The sequence below is a fragment of the Athene cunicularia genome (assembly GCF_003259725.1).
Source record: "Athene cunicularia isolate RWA chromosome 1 unlocalized genomic scaffold, athCun1 chr1_part1, whole genome shotgun sequence".
Taxonomy (NCBI): Eukaryota; Metazoa; Chordata; class Aves; order Strigiformes; family Strigidae; genus Athene; species Athene cunicularia.
In genome coordinates, this window is record NW_020799091.1 from 30,402,463 (window position 1) to 30,425,801 (window position 23,339).

The 23,339-nt window shown below is 38.0% G+C and overlaps 1 protein-coding gene across 1 annotated transcript in view; it reads right to left on the minus strand.

Annotated features, from left to right (window-relative positions):
- GTF2F2 (general transcription factor IIF subunit 2) overlaps positions 1-17,379 on the minus strand; it is an 84,842-nt gene extending 67,463 nt beyond the window's left edge. The window contains exons 1-5 of the mRNA XM_026866609.1: positions 17,224-17,379; positions 15,623-15,696; positions 15,137-15,155; positions 13,599-13,743; positions 5,653-5,691 (exon numbers count right to left, since the gene is read on the minus strand). Coding sequence (XP_026722410.1) covers positions 5,653-5,691; positions 13,599-13,743; positions 15,137-15,155; positions 15,623-15,696; positions 17,224-17,379 — 433 coding nt within the window. The remainder of the gene's footprint in view (positions 1-5,652; positions 5,692-13,598; positions 13,744-15,136; positions 15,156-15,622; positions 15,697-17,223) is intronic.
- Between the last annotated feature and the right edge of the window lie 5,960 nt (positions 17,380-23,339).

Here is a 23,339-nt window from a genome sequence, read left to right on the forward strand (position 1 = left end):
AAAAAAAGAGCGGGGGAAAAAAAGAGCGGGGGAAAAAAAGAGCGGGGGAAAAAAAGAGCGGGGGAAAAAAAGAGCGGGGGAAAAAAAGAGCGGGGGAAAAAAAGAGCGGGGGAAAAAAAGAGCGGGGAAAAAAAGAGCGGGGAAAAAAAGAGCGGGGAAAAAAAAGAGCGGGGAAAAAAAAGAGCGGGGAAAAAAAAGAGCGGGGAAAAAACAGGCAGAGCTTCAGAGTAACAGTACTGAATCAGACTAAAGGTCTGCTTTGCTCAGCATCGTTGACTCCAGCAAAGTGGCCGAAAGTAGATATCCATGAAGAAGCCTAAGGACAGAGGATCCATGTATGATTCTCCTACTGGCTATGCATCCCAGTGTTTCCCAAGCTTTTGTATCTTGGGGACTCTTAAATCATATGTCCTCTCCATCTTAGTGCCCCCTGTGCATCTTCTTTCACATACCTCTTTGGTCTCCTCTAAGGTCATGTAAACCTTTAGCAAATACCACCTTCACATCCACATCTTCTCACAAGGAATTCAACAGCTCAAATACATTCTGAGTGCAGAACCACCTCTTTTTATTTACTCTGAAACTGCCTCCTGCTAGCTTTACATCTGCTACATGTCAGTCTTGTACTGGCCAAGGCAGCAAGCATTTGATCTCCCTCTGCCCCTTTGATCCATCATTCAAGGCTCTAATTTGCAATACTGCAAAGGTTTGGACCCATCAAATATGATCATGCTGGTAAGTGGGTGAACTGCAATAATCAGCGGATTTCCTCACAGAAGACAAACACAGTTTGTGGAGTCACAATCTGCGACGCCAGGCATAACTGGAATTCCTAGGATTTTTCAAAAGTCACAAGGGAAGACCAAGAACTCTGATGCAAGCCAAAAACATGTTTCTGCTTAGCGCAGTACTTTGATGAGCCGGACACGAATAACACTGAAGGACAGAACAGGCTCATAGCATTAACTCCCACTGCTTTATATCAGGTTCTGTTCTCAGCATAAAGACTGCATGACAATAAATATACATCAGTGCTGCTCAGGCAAACAAAATTTTAGATATTCATGCCCTAAGGACACTAAGGCTATTTATTCAAGTTCTTAAAAAATGTAACTCCAGTTAGTGTTAACCTACACTAAATCCATATCCTTTTTGCTGTCCTACCAGTGCACCTTCCCTGTTTTCTACAATATGTATTATAACTAGTATGACAGACTTTGACTACACATACCTTAAAGCAGGAATTGGTGCTTATTTGTGTGTTTTAACAACTACAAATGGTGTCTCATTATTGACTGTGGCTCCTGGAAAACTACTGTTGCATTTAGCTGCTAACAAAACCAGTTATATTTCCAAGACAAAAACTCTTTCTGTGGCTTGCAAATGGCAGATTCTATAACTAACTTATCTTCAACACCGAGTTTCAAGCTAGTATTTAAATTAATAATTACTGGTTTATTCCTCCTGATGGTAATTTTTCAGTTAGTTCCCCTTTTGAAGTATAATTAATATACACTAACCACTTATAGAGTGTGAAATCAAATGTGCACTTAGCAGCTTTATACAATCCGTGTCATAATGTAAGAACTCTGTGCCTTCAGCAAAAAATTGCTGATTTTACCACATGCAGTTCAATGTTTATCTAAGTGCTTACACTGAATTTCAGATATTCCAACACATGTATAATCAACTTTTTTTACTGCGACAGCAAAAAATGAATCGTGTGATCTACAGACAATTCAAGCGTTGTATATTTGTGTCTGCAAACATGTACATTCACAACTGGCAAAATTTTAATACCAGGTTCACAGTATATTGTCTGTATCAGCTCTGATAAATTTATTCCTTTAACCAAAGACAAATCAGAAATGGTCCCAATGGTGCCTCTCCCTTCATTAGAAGGCATCTGTACTACTCACTGGCCGGTTTAGGGAAAAAAGATGACTAATACCTTGTCCCAATCATGTTAAGTACTGAAGGCTACTATTTGCTATAAACTTACATCAAAGACTTTAAGAGATGAAATTTGGATACAATGAGTTCAACTGGCTGGAAGAATGTTCAGGGATTTCAACTACTAGACTGCATATAACACTCCCTGATATACACATTCTTGAAGAAAAAGGTGCATCTGTAGTTTGCATACAGAGTTGATATACCACTCCTGCCCCTGAAAGCAACACTATGCTTTCAAAACTACATTCTCCAAGTTTAGGCAACAGTATCATCAGCTGCTGTCTATGCAACTTTCATTTAACACACTTCCACAAGGACAGTACCTAATTACATTTGCTCTTACATAAGAATGCATTTTTTTACCATATCATTCACAGCAGACTACAGAAGCTTGGGACAGCAGCTTCTGGGTATTTTTATTGGGGGGTGGGGAGCAGGTCACACTAACTGGCACAAATGCTTGGTTTTCACAGCTTCTGTCACCACTGACAGCACTTACAGGTAGGTGCAAGCAAAGCCATAAGCAAACAGGAGCTACCTACACATATTTGGGTTTAAATCACTTGCTTATCATCATACAGGAACAAGCAAAGCCAATTCTCATTTCTCCTTTCCTCTAGCTAAGTGAGTAATTTGCTATATTCCTTTTATGTTTAACATAAACCAGTCTTCAGGCACTAAAATCACCAACCACTGTTTATCACAAGCACTAATCAAATTTATTTCTGTATGGAAAAAGTGACCTAAAATGATAATATGCAAAAGGAGCTCAAATTTAGTTTAGATAAACTTGGTTTACGTATGTCCTGATTCCTGAATATTTTGACTGTAACTGTAGCACCATTTAAGATATTATGGATACTAAAAGTTTACATGGGCTCAAGCAACAGGAATACTTCATAGAAGGTCCTGTTAAATAAAACACCATTACCCCTGGCTCTGGATCTCTCCAAGCTGTGCATCATTGAAGGCTGGAAGAAGTATTCTGAGGAGGTATCACTATGCTTTTGCATCGTTCTTACACTACTCTCAAGGCATCTGTTACTGACTACCACTGAGGACAGGATACCAGCTAGATGATCTCTGGTCTGACCTAGTATCACGTTGTCTCTGTATAAATGGTATCGAGTAGCAACACTGGTACTATCTCACCTTTTGGTAAGTGGTTTATAGACATCCCAACAATAAATGTTATTAAAAATGTCATACATAATTTTAATGATTTATGACATAAGAAATTCTGAAGATAGACAGTACCCTCCCAATGTAAAAATGTGGGGGAACTTTTTAAGGATGTAAATCAAAGGATTTCTGAATGTTATTTATCTCACTTATCTCCTTTATTTACTTTCTAGCTACCAATAAACCTTATGTATTTTTATTACAGTAATACCCAAAAGCAGTCATTAGGGTCTTGTACTAAATGCTACATAAATACATAAAAGACACAATCTTTGTCTCAAAAGTACTTACGTAGGCCAAGATAAAATATTTTAACACAAAATGAAGCACTCAATAACCTGATTTACTTGAGACGTAGTTTGGAAAATGTCATCTGAGTTCCACAATGATTTTAGGAAGAAAGTGAATAAGCAAATAAGCGCAACAGGTGGCTTAGAGTCCTCCTTTAAATGCCCCAGTGTAACCAACTACCATCAGTCAGAAACTGAATTCACAAACAGCTTGATTACATCAAATGAGCTTAGCACTCATCTTGTCAGTATATTCAAAAAGCCCACAGCATACAGCAATTCATTCTTGTGATCGAAGGAAAAATACAAACAACTAAACACGTGGCCATCTTACACAACATTTGTAGAACAAAGAGGACACACCAAGAATGAAGAGCAAACAATTCAATCATTCAAAGGCAAACAGAGTAAAAACCCCAAAAGCCAAGCAAAAACCAAGGGCGCATCCCTACAACTAAAGAACATCAGAGAAATGCAAAGTAAGGATCAAAATTCTGATTCATTTTAGCAGTTAAACTCTCAAGATCTGCTTTACACACAACATCCCACAGCAGAGAGTCTCAGTTTTCAACTGGTATAAAATACTAATCTCTAGAAAGTAGCCCTTCATAACTTTAAAACCGCACCACAATCAACATATAATCAGTGAACATGTTTTAACAACTAAGAAAAACTGCAAGCTGTAAACCCCACCTTGGATTCAGTACAAGTCTACAGACTGTAATATTTCTAATACTAATCTTTTGACATGCTTAAGCCAGTGTAATAAAAAGCCTCTCAGTATTACAAAGAATTCCCTCCTACAAAAAACAAAATCCAAACCCTACTTCCAGCCAGATGCAAAGTATACACTTTTGACAACATTTGATGCTGAAATGCAATTCAAATAAAAGTCAAACATTAGAAAAAACAGACATCGCCATGTTAAAGTGTCCAAAAAAATTACTTGCAAGAAGACATTTTGAAAACCCACTAGCATTAGTCTTATGTTTAGGAATTGCTTTTTAAGAAAGGCATGGGCGTGAGACTCTTTCCAGTCCATCTGCTATCTCTGTCATTACCATTTATGAGTGCCAGCCCAGTCCCAGTACTATTTAATCTGTGTTCATCAGAGGTAATCCTTCTACTAACAAAACTGAGATTTGCCTATATATATTTAATATTAGCTGTGTCTAGTTTCCCAGGTTCACAGGCTCCTGCTAACACTGGCACTTATTTGCGCTAGTATGTTAATGATATTTTTGAAACATCTCTTTAATAAAAGCCAAAAAGGGGACTTTTTATTAAACACTACTTTACACTGTAAGATTCTCATCCTGTCATGTACTATCTGGGAGTTTCAGTAATGTAAGCCCAAAGGGTTAGCAGAAGGGAGCAGGCTAGGAATACACAGCCTCAAAAGAGCTCTGCTCCAGCTGCTGGAGAATTGCACTTTGCACATTAGAGTAAGACTTTCTGGAACTGTCTCCTTCAGCGACTGTAAAAGAATCCTGCACAGACTAGCTCAGACCTGAAATGAAATCTTTAGATTCCTAAGGCAGATATCTTATCTGATATAAGCGCGTTGCCTATCTCACAGAAAAATATCAATCGAAGGGTAATACTCTGAACTGTGTAAAAAAACCCAAACACATTTACTATGGTGAATGCAGTTTGAGAAGAGACCTTAGAATTTTTAACTGTACTTCAGACATTGTTGGACTAACTAACATGTAATTGATAAGTAATACCAGTGAACTAACCCTTTTTTACTCTTCCCAAAGAATTTATACAACTTTCACCAGAACATTTTTCTCCACTAGAAAAACTGAATAAAGTACAATACTAGACACACTATTTTTCTGACAACAAAAGATTTGGGAATTTGCTACATACTTTCCAATCAAGAGAGAAGAATTCAAACTAAAAAATATAATGAATCTAAAAAAAGAGAGCTGAGAAATAATAAAAAAAATTTAAAATAACATTCCAAAGAACATTACATTTCTATAGCTCTCCCTCATCATTTTATTCAACTTCATTTAAATAAAAAATATTAATAATTTAACTTTTGGTTGCAGCAGATAATCAATTTATGAAGTAATTTTTCAATTTAATTATTTCTACCTTAGAAATATAAAAAAACCCCTTTTTTTTAATCTACAGAATTCTTGAAAAGTTACAACTGAAAAGCTGCAGTCATAAGTAATTTCTTAAGTGTTTCAAGGAAAGTGTCCATACTCACCAGCATTGCTGCTTTCAGATTTTTCTTCCGGTTGGCTTTCTGGAAAACAAAAACAAAAACAAAAACCAACAATTAAACAAAAAAGGAAATATAATGTTTCTGTGTTGATTATTTGAAATTACATCTAAAAAGTGGGTTGCAAAGCAGAGAATGATAAATGACAACAAATCCACAATCACTGGATTTGATTAATGTTTATAAATTTACTTGCTGAAGAGTAATTAGCCACCAGGAGCAACGAAAAAAATAACCTCCTTCACTGCCCAAACTCACAATTTAAATGAGAGAACTCCATTACACCTCTGATTGAGCTCTGCAAGAATGAAGTTACACATTTATACAAAACCAGTAGTAGGATTATGCTAAAACAATGAATAGCATCCATTTATCTCACTGGTCACTCTGGACAAATGAATATTACTGGTATACTTAATAAAAAAAATCTGCAAAAGAATGCTCTTTAATTGGCACTAGGTAAATTTCTGAACATGACTGATTAACCTCTTCTCTACCTTTTCTGCAGATCATGTAAGAATTTATTTCTTCAATCTTTTTCCTTTCTGAACATTGGTCTTCAAATAGTACTATAGCCCAACTTCTTAGGTACAAAAAAAAACCATAATCAGAAACGTCCCCTGTTCCACAGAGCAGAATCAAAGTATATATGAAAGAAAAGCCTAGACACAAGCGTTGCAAAGTGACTCGCCAAAAAATTATCACTCGGGTGAATGGTAGAGTCAGATTCAGAAACAGCTTTCTGCATGAAATTCCAACCCCACATTTCAATAAGTGGCAGCTGGCGGATGTATTTTGGTAAACTGAGTTCTAACACTTACCAAGCCCTATGAAATTAAACCCCTACATAAATTTGTCAACCTGAAATTTCACTGCTCCTCCTATATTTCTCATTTTTACACATCTTCTAATGTAGAGAATAAAAAGAACATTTTCACTTATCTGAAATACAGTTAAAAATGGTAAAACATACTTGTCCTTAGCTTTCAACTCAGACATGTCACAGTTATCATTACAGACTACTCACAGGTGAGAGTGAATTACTGCTCTAACTAAAGAGTAATTTTTGAGTTCAGTTTGATCATTTCTGCTATTTACAGGCTGAGTATTAACAGAACTGAAAACACAAAATATTTCACAAAACCTTTTTCTTGTAACTGATTCTTGCTGGCTTTCATGGCCAATAGCCCTGTTTTCTGATTGAGACAGCTAACAGCCTGAGGACTAATGCACATGGAAAAAGCAGTATGTCACAGATCCTCTTTTCTTTACCCGTGGCTGTCATTAGACTTAGCAGCTGAAGGCACATGCTTTTTCAACGAGAAAACATCATTATATGACCTCTTCCCACCTGTGAGCATGCACAAAGAGAGTTAAGATCCTTGACAACTTTCAGAAATACATGCAGGATAGCCTGTTTGTCAAAACCCATGTATTTTCTAATTGACATTATTTTTTGTATGTATTTAGCACATTTACAGAATAATGTTACTACCAACCAATGCCCTAACTCGGTTGTAACTCAATTAAGGAAACATTCAGTACACAGACAAGAAGCAAAGAGGGCATAATAAAGAACATGCAAACATACTATCAAGCCCTGCCTGGACCAAGATGTAAGAAGCAGCCAGATTTAAAGCTGTTTCTTTAAACTCTGTTTCAATGAAAGACTAGCTACCTAACCAAAACTACTGCATAAGACATCACATTTCAAAATTGTTAATAGCATCTCTGATTCAAATAACAATAAACGTGTATCATGTCTACAGAGGGAGTGTGTGTGTGTGTTTGCTTGTATGGATCAACAGAATCTACCCTCAACAGCAGAGACAAAAAAGCAGATAAAATTCAAGGCTCACAAAGAAGTGGTGGGTTTTTTCTCACAATCAGACAATTTGTTGTTGTTATGATTCAGTCACAAGTCTGTTTCAAAAATCTTCTCAGTACTAATATTATAAAGAATGTAAAAGACATTGTACTGTATCTACTCGATATATTTTATCAAGGCAGACTACAGCTGCTCAGCCTCCTCCACAACATGCAAGATTCACAGATAAACATCAACAGGTTGGGGTTGGTTGGGTTGGGGTTTTTTGTTCTTGGGTTTTTGGGGGGAGGGTGCGGGGGTAGGGTAGGTTTTTATACACATACATGAGTGAGACCGGAAAAAACAAAGAAAGTGTAAGGCAATGAAGCAGGCCAAAAGCCAATACTATTCCCATCACACCAAGCCCTTTCTAAACATACCATGTATTTTATGCATTATATCCTCTACTGTTTAAATCTGTACAGGAATAAACAGTCTATAGTTTTAACAACAAAAATTAAAAGAAAATTGGGAGTTTACCCCTGTCAGCCAGCTGAACTCACTTTATAGTAATTTGTTAATCCTCACAACACCCATATGAAGTAAACATAGTTTTCATTTTTTAGAGATGATGTAAGCCATCAGTTGTTTTCTAAATGGACCATATATAACAATAATACATACAAAATCCTGAACCATCAAAATGCTGTTTGTAATTAGACTAGCTTGAGTCACATATTCTGCTTTTCTGATCATGGGTTGCATCTTTATGATCCTCACAAATATTTGGAAATTTGCATAAATGCCAGAGATCTCAAAGGCTGCTGTTGCTTCTATTTCTTTTGATCATGAGGCTGATGATAAGTTTTCCTCTTCTGCTAATAGTCCGTAAAAGACTGAAGTACATAAAGGAACAAAGAAGCATTAAGACCCAAAGCATTTTGGAGACTGGACAGCCTGAACAAAGAGAGATAACTGGAAATCACTGTTACAAGTAGACAGGTATACGTCAAAACTCCTCAGCATGGTATAACGATGAGGGTGGGTGTTTATTTCCTAAATAAGAGTTTGATGAAAAATTTGAGAAGTTAAACATACATGTACTAAGATTAGTAGTAGTATCACAAGGCATCAAGATTCTGAGCACTATATATTTTACTGGAAATCATTAAATGTAATTATAGGAGTGACTGATTTAATTAAAGAAACATCTTTCCAGGATTTTTATTAGTGTTCCTTCCCTTCACATTTCTTTAAATGGATGGATATATCTGATATTTCAAAAAATAAATATACAAAATACAGACTATAAACCTCTGAATATTCATTTTGACTGGAATACAATCGCTCATTGTAAGTCATATAGCAGGCATGATTCATGTACAAATTCAGAAAAGGTCCTTTCATATATGAGATTGTGAATAAAGAAAAAAATACAACCCAAAACAAGGGGAGAATATTCAACGGATATGGGAATAAAGGAGCTGCTCTAAGGTGTACAGGCAGAGTTATATGTATTATTGAACAGTAATACAAAAAACCTGAATTTCATGAACTAAGATTCTGAAAGAAGACTCAGAAAACTGGTGAAGAATGCAGTGTTAAGAGACAACAATCTTCTGTGAAGCATGAAACAGTGAAACAATCCATGCATGAATGCTGCCCAGAAACAAAGGTCTGGTAGTCATTCTGTCAATGGAATTCTCTGAACGCTTTTAACTTTCAGTAAGCATGAAGGAATTTAAAGTCACTAAAACAAGCATTAAGGCAATCCCACTTATGAAGGGGGAGTTGTGAAGATACATTCAAGATTTCAATAAAATGAGTCATCTCACCCAACTTTACAAAAATATCTTATAATTTATTTGTGCCTACAGTGTAACATCTTCCTCTCCATCGATCAGTCCTTTACAGTTAGGGATGTAATTGCCTGCCAAGGTCTGTGTTTTCCCAAGCCACATTAGTAGAACATTTTTTCAAGAACTAGCGTAGTAAGAAAGTTTTATCATTATCTATAACATAGCTGCATTTTTTATTTATATTTAGAGCTTGCAATCCTAAACTACCTGCTGGGAGAAAAATTAAGCAACAGGCAATTAAAGCAGTAAGGGAATTAATTTATAATCACAATCAGAGAAGTTTGCTGTTAAATGTTTAACAAAGCATGTTCCCATTCCTTCAACCAAGAAAGAAGCTGTCAAATTATAGCACTTCCTTATGCCAGGGTGTCTGCCAGTAGGATGCTCAGAAAAAAAACAATTTTAACCAAACACATCAAACCCATGACTTTCCCCTAGATAGTTCTTTAGCTATACATGTATAAGAAAAATTCATTTTGTTCAGTACAACACATTGAAATATATGCAAAATGCTCTCCTTTCCTCCCGCCCAAAAAATTTACAGCTATGATAGCTGATGACAAAGATAAGATAAAATGACTAGAAGCACAAATAGCATTGTTGCATAGCAACTGTTGATGTACATATGGTGATGTTTATGGAATAGAGTGTAGTTCATATTTAATGCAGAAATAATACTGAAACCAGCCTAGACAGCAAGACCTAGACAGCAAGAGACAACTGTGCTTTGGATCCTTCTGCAGACATCAGAGAAGCCACGCTTCCCGCCAGCTTTGTTAAACTGATGTTCAGGAATACCAGGGCAGGTCTTAGCGATTTGTCCGGCAATAAAAACAACACAATGTCTCACATGTGCAAACAGCCCTGCAAACTACTGCTTTCAGAGTGCATTGTGCTACTCTGTATCATCCATTAGAGCTATTTCAAAATACAGAAATAGGAAAAGAAAAGAAACAGAAGAAACCCCATAGTTAGTCTAAACAGAAAGTGCACCATTTGTGAAAGCCAACATAGACCTGTTTTAATATTATCTGGGATGGGATCCACTTTATCCAGCTTTATATTACCTCAGATCTAGTACACACACTGCAGATGACCATGAAACTGCAATTCATTAGTCTCTGAATATAACAAATGGCACCTCAGAAGAGCTTACTGCTGTCCAGTAACTAATATGGGACCACCAGAGGTTTACCGTGTAAGAACTAAAGGATTTCTTCCAACTACAACAGCTATTAGAAACAAGTTCAGTTAAGATTAAAAAAACCTAAAACCACAGAAAATCCACTCAGAAGTCTAGAAATTACATCATGCAGAAAATATTAAATTACTTGTCAAATTTGATCTTTTTTGCTTGCTCTAAGTGACCCGAGGAGTCAATATGAAGTGCTGAATTATCCAGAATATGTAAACTCCCTGCAGTATCCTCCAAGACTACAAAATATTTCAGAGACAGCTTTGTCATCCCTCAATTCATTTTCTGAAAAACTATCAAAAAGATTGTCACTACAACATAAGGATCCCAGGATTAGAGGTCAGCACACAGAATAGATGTTACAGCTTTTAATGTGCTCCAAAAAATGGAAAAAAAAAATCCCCAGACCCACAACCAAAACCCCCTACCCTTTACAAAAGAAACAAACACAAGTGTTTTATGCCATTTGTTCCATTTTAGGTAAATTCAGTCCTCAACAAGGGTACTGACCGAGAGCAATAGCACATGAAGCACTTTTTTATCCGTATTTCATTTGCATAATTTCTCAAATGCATCCTTCCAGATGCAACACTAGCAATGCCATCTGCAGTTCCACACCAGCTTGATCTTCCGCCCATGGTTCAAACTGGCATATTGATTCTCTCACATGGTGCACTTTGCAGAAGAAAAAGGAACAAGATCACCAATATTTCTGACAAAAATGTGCAAATTATAATTTGAAGACAAGTAGTGGTCTGTGAACATAATAAAGAATGAATTTCAGTTCCTATGACTGTCTCTTACTGAGGACTGACTGATGTGCAAAGACGTGTACGTTTTTATTGAGTCTTTTCCCATGGTTGATATAATTATAGTGTTTTTTTCCATGTGGACTTTCTGGCATCAAATAGGGTAGCAGCCTTTCTTTCAGTTGGGATATCCATATAGTTTAACTCCACTCTTCAGACATCTGTTTTCACACTATCCATAATTCACTACCAAATTTGTTGAAATTGGCCATGGAGCTCAAAACATACTGGCAATACACATTTAAACACTAAAGTGTGGCTGCAGGAACATGGTGTCTGCAAGAAATCTGACTGGAATTTGGAATATTTGTGTGACATTCATCTTTATAACGAAAAAAAATTCAAGCAAGAAAAGCGCATTATTGTTTATTTTTGATTGCACTGCCAACACCAGCTTTAACACAACAGCAACACATTTTAGCCATTTTGCATTTAAGCGAGTTTCATGAAAACTCATTGACTGCATGTTATGCTTGCTAATCTCAAGCAAAACCAATTTTGACAGGGTCTATGCTTATTTAGTGCTTCATTCCAAACACTTCTCATTTCACTAACTACCCTTTGCTCCTGATTAATAACTTCTACTCATGGTCCTTGAATAACATTTTCTAGTTGCTAAGAAATGCAAAGTTTTTAATTGATTAAATAAAAATTGGGCAGCTTCTAAGTACCTAAAGGTTTCGAGACACTAGTATTACAGATGGTAAAACAGAAATAAATAGGCATCTTCTAACTATCACACTCTAAAGACTTTAATTCGAACTGATGACTCTACATTCAAGTTAAGCATTTGCACTCACTGCAGCATAAGTTACCATTAGAGGGTTTTTAAGCAATATTTTGTATGAAAAGGTGTCTTAGGAATCAAAGTCCCATGCAATTCACAGAAAACATGCAAAAATCTCTGAATGTATACTCTAAACAGCTTCACACCTGAAATCTTTCCCTTCTGTCAAGCATTCTGAGGTTGGGGCACAGAGAAACGAAAAAGGATGAGGTACTACTAAAATGCCTGCAACATTCTTGAAAACTCCCTCCCTATCTCTTCCCACATTTGTAATCTATGAATTATAAAATGCAGTATTTTAAACTGTTGCAAGTCACACACGTGAAAATACAATTTTTTTAAAAAGTGAAAAACCAATAACATGATTACATTCATTTCAAAGAAGGGGATAACAAATAGAAAGTGCCCGAGTTGTAGCATAAGAGCTTGTATTTCTAAACACAACTAAACAGGCAAGCTACCTGTACCTTAATATCTCAATGTTCAGTCATTAAATCTTTAAAACTAATTTTAGAAAAGAGGTGGTCAAACTTAGTAAGTATTCTAACTCTGTCCTGTGAGTTACGATTCTCCCTCCCTTATTTATTTGATAAAACATCACACTGCCATCACAGCAATTACTTAAAAGCCTGTGAACATCAAAACATCGGAAGCTGGTCACACTGTAGTTTTCTATCCCACAGAAGGCAGGAGTATCAAAAAATATTACTATTATTTGTCTTCTAGAGACAACCTAAGTGCCTGAAACTGAGATACCTTCTGCAGACATGAGATACACTCTGCAGACACCTTCCTTCTCTCTCTAACATCCAGAACATGACCATACTACCATGTTCCTTAAGTCTAACATGCAATTTAGGACATATGATCTTGAATATCCTAATCACATATACAGCTACTGAGCTGAACTTAAGACAGGCCGAACAGCTGAAATCCAGCAAGAAAAATTAAAACCTTACTGCTGGACTGTCTGTTATTACGACCTTATTAAGCTTTAATACATTTAAACCATATACATACATAAAGAAAGGGTGGTTAACAGATGTGTTTATTGCTAAAATAGATCTGTTCAACTGGACAAAGGAAGAATGAGCATTCTTATAAAACTATAATCACAGCAGAGAAAAAAAATAAACCAGTTGATCTCAAACATACATGGGAACACAAAAACATTTTTCCACTGAAAACCCTAAAGGGGAATACAAAATGTGCTGCACTCCATGCTCTCTCTATTCTCTTCAGCAGACCCACGCTGAAATGTACATGATAATCCCATGTGGAGAACTTAAATTAGTTGCTCAATCATAGGAAGAAAAGAGACAGACACTCAAAAAAAGTACAACAGTCTTACGTATGCAGGTAACAACAAAATAGAGCCAAAATCCGACTTCTGAATCTTCTGGTCTTTAGAACATTCAGTTTATTGAAATAATGTACACTGGAATCATAACAAATAACTTTAATTCTAACTTACCTACTGAACTTTCTGTGAACACTGTTAAGGTCTGTCCTCCCACACTTTGCAAAAGAAATGGATGTTCCCTTGGTGCACTGACTGAAGCAGGTTTTCCTCCAATATCATTGATGCTTGCAAGCTCTTCATTCAAAGTAAATGACACCTAACAGTCACAATTACCACAGTGTTACTAAACAGACTCAGTTACACAGCTTTACGAGTTATGGGGAAACAAAAAGAGAGAAAACACAAGTAGTATAGCACATTTCTATTTCAAAAACATAAAGAGTGGAATAAGAGTCTTACTATATTGATCTCTAGTTGAAATACAGAATCCAAAGCTTTCATGTACTTATAAAATTACTTATCTTTTAAAAAATTGTCAATTAATTCCTCCTGAAGTCAGAGAACAATGTGATTTTACTTATTAAAGCTTTAAAATGTTTTGCACAGCCAGCTGAGTTCCAGAAAAAGTGCTAATGTACCACTACAAGTGTTATTAGCCTGGGGACTCCTGAACTGCATGTGGCCCAGGAGAGGTTAAAATAGGGCTCCTTTGCTATGTTTACATTGTATACCCAATACAGAAGCTGAGGAGGTACTGGGGGGACTGGGTGACCAGAATCCCTAACTGCAGGACACAGCAAGAAACCTGAAGATAGAGATTTCAGACCCGCACTTCGTGCTTTTCCTGGCCATCCTGCTAAGCCTCATTTCGCCATGCAGCAACAGGGTCCCCTGGAAGCCATACTTTCTCAGGAGTTCCTCACCACTTGGGTCTACACAGACTGCAAAATGAGCTTTGTGGCTGTCATCGGTATCAAGATTTTGGTGTGGAGCTCACAAAATTAGGGAGGTTTGTTTCATATTCCTGCCTAGAAGAGTCCAAGTGAACATTCAAACCTCCAGTGGAACTCTCTCCACTTACTCTAAAAGGAGCCTGGTCAGGTTATGAAATGGCGAATGCAGCTTGCTTCCCTGCCACTTTTCAACCCACAGTTCTTCCAATTCAGTGACAGACATATGTGGTATTTGAAGTAATTCTAACTAATGCAACTTTCCTTATCTCCTGTAAAAGATACAGGAAGTTACTGCCATTCACTGAGGCTGCTAATAAAAGCAGTTACCTTTGCACTGCAGAAAAATCTTCAAGTTGCTTTATATTTAACAGGACCAAATTCCAAATACCAGACAGAGTACTTTCTGAAATCACAACCCTCCATCTCCAAATTCTTTTGCTTTATCATCATCCTCCTTAGTTCTCAGACAGTCTTTTGCACTAATACATCTCAAAAGGCTTGGAGAGAAGGTCACTACTACAATTGCTGCTTACAGACGAGTAAACAAACTTGGGGAACAAAGAGACCTGATGAAAGTGCCACAGTAAAACCATGGGCAGAGCTATGAACAGAATTCTCTCCTCCTGATTCTGTGGTACAATGCTTCTTTACAGGTGTAACAAAAAAGATGTGACATCAGAAACCAGCATGTTCTAAACAATTTTTAGAATTCAAAATATAACACGTTCACAGCCTTTGTATTTAGTAATTACTTACTTCTGTTCTTCCTTGATTTCTGTAAAAGAAAATATTTCATGTTTTAGTTTCCATAATCTAATTCCACAAGTTTAGCTTCCCTGATAAAAAAGCAAATTCAAATTCTAGATTAGTTACTCATCTTCACTCCTGAGCTGCTCAATATTTTTGTTATGCTGATGCCCAAGAATAAAGGGTAAAGTCAGCAGGTGAGAACAGAAGCAGCAAAATAGCACAAGTAAGTTAACATTCTCCAGCTAGATGTGCATATTTCTTGGGTTTAAGAAATCAAACATCATGTAATGGGATACAGACACTTCCCAGTGTAATTTCATATAATTTATTTTCATAATCACTATACAAGCAAGTATACAAGCAAGTATTCAGGTATCAGAGAAATATGCACAGTGTTTGCAATAAGCAGGATTATAAGAGGTGTAACATAATCTGTTTTACTGTAGGTAACTTCTAAAAATTGCAACCAATAAAGGTACAGTAAAGTCTTACTTGGCAATCCTTAGTTTTCCCACTTCACCTCTTCCTGAAGCTTTATTCCACTGTTGTGACAAGTACTTGGGGACCTAAGAAAAGAAGACAGATTTCAAGAAAAGCAGATTTTAAAACTATAAAAGTTGTGTAAGTTTTTATACTTTAAATGCTTTTACTCTGACCACTTCAGGATACAGTATGAGCAAAGTATGGTATATAATATAGAATCATAGAATGGTTTGGGTTGGAAGGGACCTTTAGAGATCATCTAGTCAATACCTCTGTCATGGGCCAGGGCATCTTCCACTAGATCAGACTGCTCAAAGTCCCATCCAACCTGGCCTTGAATGTTTCCAGGAATGGGGCATCTACCACCTCTCTGGGCAACCCATTCCAGTGTTTCAGCACCCTCAACATACAAATTTATTCCTTATAGCTACTCTAAGTCTACCCTCTTTTAGTTTAAAGCCATTACCTCTTGTCCTATCACTACAGGCCCTACTAAAAAGTCCCCATCTTTCTTATAAGACCCCTTTAAGTACTGAAAGGCTGCAATAGGGTCTTCCTGGAGCCTTCCCTTCTCCAGGCTGAGCAGCCCCAACTCTCCCAGCCTGACCTCATAGGAGAGGTGCTCCAGCTCTCTGATCATTTTTGTGACCCTCCTCTGGACCCACTCAAGCTGGTCCATGTCAACCCTGTGCTGCGTGCCCCAGAGCTGGACACAGCACCCCAGGTGGGGTCTTACAAGAGCTGGGTAGAGGGAGAAAACTGCCTCCCTGACCTGCTGGCCACACTGCTTTTGATGCAGCCCAGGATACAGTTGGCTTTCTGGGCTGCAATTGCACATTTCCAGCTTGTGTCCAGCTTTTCACCCACAAGTACCCCCAAGTCCTTCTCCATAGGGCTGCTCTTAATCCCTCCATTCCCCATCCTGTATTGATACCAGGGATTGCCCTGATTCAGATGCAGGACATTGCACTTGGCCTTGTTGAACCTCATAAGGTTCACATGGGCCCCCTTCTCAAGATGTTTTTTATATATATATATATATATATGTATGTTGTTTCTTATATATATATATATATTGTTTCTTATATATATATATATATATTGTTTCTTTTATATATATTGTTTCTTTTATATATATATTGTTTTTTATATATATATTGTTAGGGAGAACAAAGAGTAATGTAGCACAAAAATAAGGCTGGTGTAGATTCCCAAATTTTCCAAATGAAGGAGAAATCTTACAATACTCTGAAACTCAAATACTATTATCCAATTATGAAAGGCAAAATAAGATCAGCATCATATTCTTAAACTAAGGAGTTTCAATCATTTTAACAGGTAAAATTATACTTTTAAATATTCACTAGAAATTATCATCTCTCTGGGAAAAAAAAACAAAACAAAACAAAACCAAAAACCATAAAACAACCACAATGATGAGAAGTTATGCAATTACAACTTAAGACACCAAAAGGTGCTGTGAAGGGAAGGCTTGGAGTTTGGAAACCTCAGACACACTGGGCAGCAAACTGCAGCCCTACTCCCACCAGATGTCCACTTCTCCAGCAGAAGAACTACCCTAGGCAGATATGCCTCCCATCACTCATTACCACACCTCCACTGTAGCTGGTGCTAGCTTTGTGCAGCTGGTCAGTATATAGAAAGAGAAGACTGATCTGGCTGGGAGGTGTGAGAGATTTCCTCTGTTCTAGCTGTGCTGATTTTGTATTTAGCAGGCGGAACAATAAACCAGCTCCCCAACACATTTCCCGAAATGGCTGCACAAAGCAGAAGTCACTGCAGGGTCAGGAACAAGCAGCCCTGCTTAACTCAATACATCCAAGGAATAAGTGTTGCTCCAGTGATGCTGACTCACCTGCACACAAGTTCCTTCAGTTACAAAGGTTTTGGTATGTGCAGCATCGCATGACCTGGGTTCATGATGGACATTAAAGGTGTCTCAATAACCAACCAACAAGCTGGAAGCCGGCTTTACAGGCGGACTCATTTTTTCTCTTTTCTCATCAGTGTAGTGTTAACTGAAATCACAGCCTGCCTCTCCACTCTCTGGCCAAAAAAGTACCAGCTAACTACAGCCAGGTAAAGTGGACCCCAACAGCTGACACTTCCCCGGTCAGCCGCAACACCTTGCTGCTGCCGCTGTGCCACACACCCATGCTCCTCAGACTCCCAGATGTGTCCCAGATGTGATGATGCATGCACACTTCGTGCAGCAGCAACAGCACTCTTTTCTGAAGATGGTAATGCCAGAAGAATGTGTCTAGTGCTCAGCAGAGTTGCCACAGTTCTTCTTAAAGGTCAAGCAAGCTTAAAGATGACAAATAACATTTATTCTGTGAAATCAAAAGGTTAAGAGTTTGTTTTCATATATGGTGCTATCACTGATGAACACCTATAAATCTGAACACTTGTATGAATGCACAGTTCCCCAGGACTTCAAAAGGTGGCATGCACTGGTGGCTGCCACCACCCTGCCTCAGAGAGGAGCTCCCAGCTCAGCCCGTGTCCGTGCATCCAGCCCTGGTGAGGTACTTCAAGCTTCCCAGTTTAGGCCCAGAGGAACAAGGAACTTCTCTACCTTCTCTGCTCCACTGCATGGTATCAGTTCTAGGCATGTTCACCTTCCCTTGCAAGAAGCCAGCACAGTCAGTTATAAATGCAATGCTCTGCAGATCACAGGGTTTTTTCCCCACCATTCTGCAATTATGACTGTCTTTTCTATGACAGTTTCTATAAAGACTGAACATGACACATTAGTACAACAAACTGAGATTGGAGCGATTTCCTCCCTACATACAAACTATGAGATGCAGAAGTACTGTGACACATCAAGAGGTGGAATACAGACCTAAGGCAATAAGGACAATCTCACATTTCACTATTTAAAACTAACTGTAAGATGTTCAAGTGAGATGGAAATTACCATTTTTTTTCAAAAGGAAATAATTGAAAATAGCCTAAGAGAACCTCCTACTTCCTATAAACCCTTTCCTTTCTAATAAGGATGCAGTAATCGCTGGGAGAACATCATCTTAAAGACCTACAGTAGTCTCAGTGTCTAGAAAAACAGTGACTTGTTAAATGAAAAGTCATTTGCTGTTCCCAAGCCACATACTAAAGAAGTATTCTGATACAGGAATGTTACACCTTTTTTCTTCATATGCTCATGACACATAAGGACAAATCTACATTCTTTAATTTTGCAGGAATGTTCTTTACTGGTACAGCAAAGTTTATTCTGGCTCACACAGTCCACAGCTACTGAAAACATCTGTGCCCACACAGAAAAACGGTGTGAGACACAGCCAGTGAGAAAGAGAAACGTACTAGGCTATGCCTGTGGCATTTTCTCTTTCAAGCAGCAAAGAGGCACTTTGTAGTCTGATTTTTGCCTTGCACAGAATAAAACTAAGCCAAGTTTCACCACACAGCTGAGGAGGCAAAGAGCCTGTTCCAGGAACTTGCTGACAAACAGCAACTTGCTAACTTCCTAAAACTCAAATGAATTTAACACTAACCTTGCATTTACCTGTGCAAAAAAACCCATAAAACATCTTGGTAATGGTTCTTTGTACTTTCCTTCAGTCTCACAGCACCCCATGAAGTATTGTGGAACAGCTAGAAAAAACAAATGTCCTCCAACTGCTAAGTCAAATCAAATGCCAGTCCATGTTTCCAAAAAGTCCTAACAATGGGTCAAAAATGCCACAAATGAACAACAGAAAGCCACGAATTTATCTATTAATATATACTTTTTCCACAGTTTTCAAAATGGTAATTTTCTGCAGTGGATTTCATGCCAGATCAGATATCACCTTCTTTCTAAAGCCAAGAGAAATGCTATGACATGTGCCCCAGCTGACTCATCAGAAATATTATTATGTGCTCACATCTAATCTGTATCTAATCTCTATTGCTAGGAAATAAGGTAGACACACATTCAGTATGAGTGGACAAGGAGTGAAGGACTTGCTATATAATATAATCAGATAGGGAATTTCTTCTGATTAAGAGGTTGCAGATCAATCATACCTTTTTCAGCTGCATGGGAAACAGTGTCAACAAGTGTAATTAATCATCTTTCTGCTGCCCTACCTGCAGTCAAGGGCTACAGAGAGAAAGGAAAAGGGTTATGAAAGACTGTGATCAAAGGATTACTTCTAGCTATACACAGATACTTCAGATAAAACCAGATGGTATTCTCAAATCCACATGCTAAATTCTGTAGCTCTATGCTAATGGCGTAAACAATCACAGGGAAGATAAAATAGTCTTACACACTGTACACATCTTAATTTGCCACTTTATTTCACCTTTAGCATAATAAAAGTTTAACTTATGGAGAACAGTCAGTTTTCAAACTCTTAATACAGCTTGGAAGAGCGTACAGAAAACAAGAGTGACCTGCCTTTACAGAGCAGAAAGAATTTTCAAAGATCCCACAGCAGGACTTAGAAAAATACATACCTACAGAAAGACTGACCTGTGGACAGAGTACCTCTCATACTGAAGGGCTGTGGAACATTTTCAAGACAAGTGACCTTTATTCTGGGATTTGTAGGTAAGAACACTCTTCTCTCAATAACAACATAAAATTTAATCACAAAAAGAAATCTGATGTACTAAGTAGCATTGCTTCAAGATGCCTTCACACTGCTGTTTTCTTCTTGCTACTCACGTCATACAAACACCCAGGCTCCAGTACACGAGGCACCCTGCAGCTACTGTACGACATGAGGGACCCTGCTCTATACATCTTTAGCTTATTCACAGCTTCCTATCAGCCCCTATCTGTAATAAACTACTTCCAATTTTCTGTATGAAATTAAATTATTAGCTCTTTCTCTATATAGCAGTATGTGCATCAGAAACTGAGTAAGGCTGATGCCAGGTTCTATTTTTCTTTGAACATATAAAAAAGAAAGAAATTATATAGAGCTATTACCATTCTAAATACAGATCAATGCAGCAGATTACATTAAAAAAAAAAATCACCATACAGGGAACAAGAATTTAACAATTCTAACAGCTAACACTAAATGGGCTTCACTTTACTTGTATATAACCAACAGTTCTTACAATAGTTCCCTATCTTAGCTTTCACAGAAAACACAGAAAAAAATATTCAAGTTGCTTTCTGGGTTTGTACTAAAGCAACTCACTCCATTTCTGGTACCTTCTCTTACTGCTCATTTTTCTAAAATACTCATTACTACATTTTTTACTGCCTGTTATGCATTCTCTCTGGAATATTTTCTGTGCTAGCATAATACATTATAAAATGAAATTAAATAAGCCAGGTTTTTTATTCCAGCAGAATAGATAGCTCTCCCCTCAGAGGAAGGATAAATTCAGCCTCATCCTACCTAGTGAAGATAAAAAGTGCAGGTGTTACTCCCTGTCATGCCTCTGACTGTGTTGAAGATCCTAGTAATACAGGATGGTTGTTTTCAAGTTCAGGTATGAAGAAATTCAAAAGATAAAATCCCGCACATCCCTTGCTATGGCCTATCAATGTTAGCAACTTTGTAATATTTAATTATCATTATTATACAAGACAGACAAATTATAAATTCAGACCACATGCATGAAGGATTACATTAACACTTACTTAGAAGAGTAGTATTTAAGCATTCCTTTTAGTGTGGTTTTCTCATTAAACCAGGCAGCACTCTGTGCTCATGGAGTGGGATCAACTATAAGCACAGACATGCCTTAAAATTATTGGCTTACTTCAAGAAACATCAAACTGTATCAGACTAAGCAAGTTCAGTGTCCTGTCTGCAAATGCAGCCAACAGCGGATACAGCAGAAAATAGAAGAATACAGGAAGAACAGCAGAAAATAAGAAGAAAAGGTATTTCCCCAGCACGTTCTTCTAATTTCTAGGATCTTCTACTCAGCAGTCTTGGGGTGTGGAAGCATATTTATTTTTAATCTCGTAATCTGATTTTCTCACTTGAATTTGTCTAAAGGCTTTTTGAGCTTCTGCAAAGTTTTGACATTCACAACTTCCTATTGCAACGTTCCAAAATTTAACTACATATTGTCCAAAATGGTACCTGCTTTGTTTGCTCTGAGCCCCACCACATGACTGACTTTGACACACCTCTTATTCTTGTGTTCAAACTTACTCTTCCCTTTGTCTATTCACTTCTTCTTTACCCATCTGTGACATTACTTATTACTTCAAACCTCTGTAAGACTTCCAAAATCATCATGCCAACCTGAAAGGTAACAATGTATTTAGGAGCTCCCTCCACAGACAGCATTCTTTGCTACCCAGATCATCCCTGGTGCTTTCCTCTGTACTATTTCTAGGTCCACTGTATACTTTCCATGATGGGGAAGATGAAACCAGAACTACACACAGTATTTAGGATACAGGCAATATGACGGCACAATAATATTTTCTATTTTGTTCTCTGTATCTTTGGTAATCATGCCCAATGTTGAATCTGCTCATTTGACACGACATTCTTATAGAGTTATCTATATCTACTGAAAAACTAAACCTCCTCCTGAATGACAACCAGCAGAGACCCAATTGCCATGTACATATAATTAGGATAGTTTTTCTCTATGCATGTCAGATTAGATTTTTCAACTCTGAATTTCATCTGCCACTTTATCACCTTGTCACTCAGTGTATCAGGATAGACTTCTGCAGCTTTCTGCTGCGAGCTTTCGTTTTTACTGTCCTGGATAAGCTATTACGATTAGAGCACTGTGCACTGTTCATTACGGTTTTGTGAAACCAGACATTCAGGTGTCAGTATCAAAGAGGAAGCCAGATGCAGCAACCTACCCACTGCCAGAAATTCTGCACAGCAAAGCAAGTCTGAAACTCCCCAACATTTTTTAAGGCTGCAATAAGATGTTTTAGTAGTTTAAGTATGATGGTGTCACACCCCCCCTCACCACCTAGGACCAGTATTTGGGTACTCCCCTGTCCCTACAGGTTCTTTCAAGTTGATGGTAAGAGCCTATCCCTCCATCCCCAAAGAAGGAACAAGAGGAAGCTACTGCCTCTCCCCAGATAGAACAAACAGAGGTCTAGAAAAATGAGGGCACACCCCCAGGGGACTAGAAGGGAGCCAAGGCATATATTTCCCCACGGGCTGTGAGTCTTCTCTTTCTTGAGCCAAGGCTTGCTGTTGCCAGCAAAAGCAGCCAAGCATTTTGACAGAAAGACCCTCCACAGAACAGAGGTGATACGTAGGCAGTGGCGGCCATGTTGGCAGGAACATACGTGAGCGTGGCCCTGCACCAGACGGGTGCTTGGGTTTGATTTGATGATTTCGGTATCTTTTCATAGCACCTTTACTATAGCTGCACTTCTCTGGCACCAAGGTGAGCTGTAGTGACAGGACACAAGCGTTTATTTTCCTTGTTTTTTTTTTTTTTTTAACCAGGATGTGAACTTGGGAACACTCTAACTTTCTCCGACTCTCATAGTTTTGGGAAAGTAAAAGTTAGGCTACCGTGTTTGTTACCCCTAATAAAGCACGAGACAAGGACAGCTCTCACGTAACCCAGTTTTCCCTGTGGTGTCTCATTCATCCCAGCAGCTATCCGGACAGACGCCCCGCGTCGCAGCTCACTCAGCCCCCGTGCCCAAGAGAAGGGAAACGAGGGCACCGGGCGAGCCTGACGCGGGCAAGCCCAGCCCCACAACGCGGGCCGGCTCCCCCCGAGCCCCAGG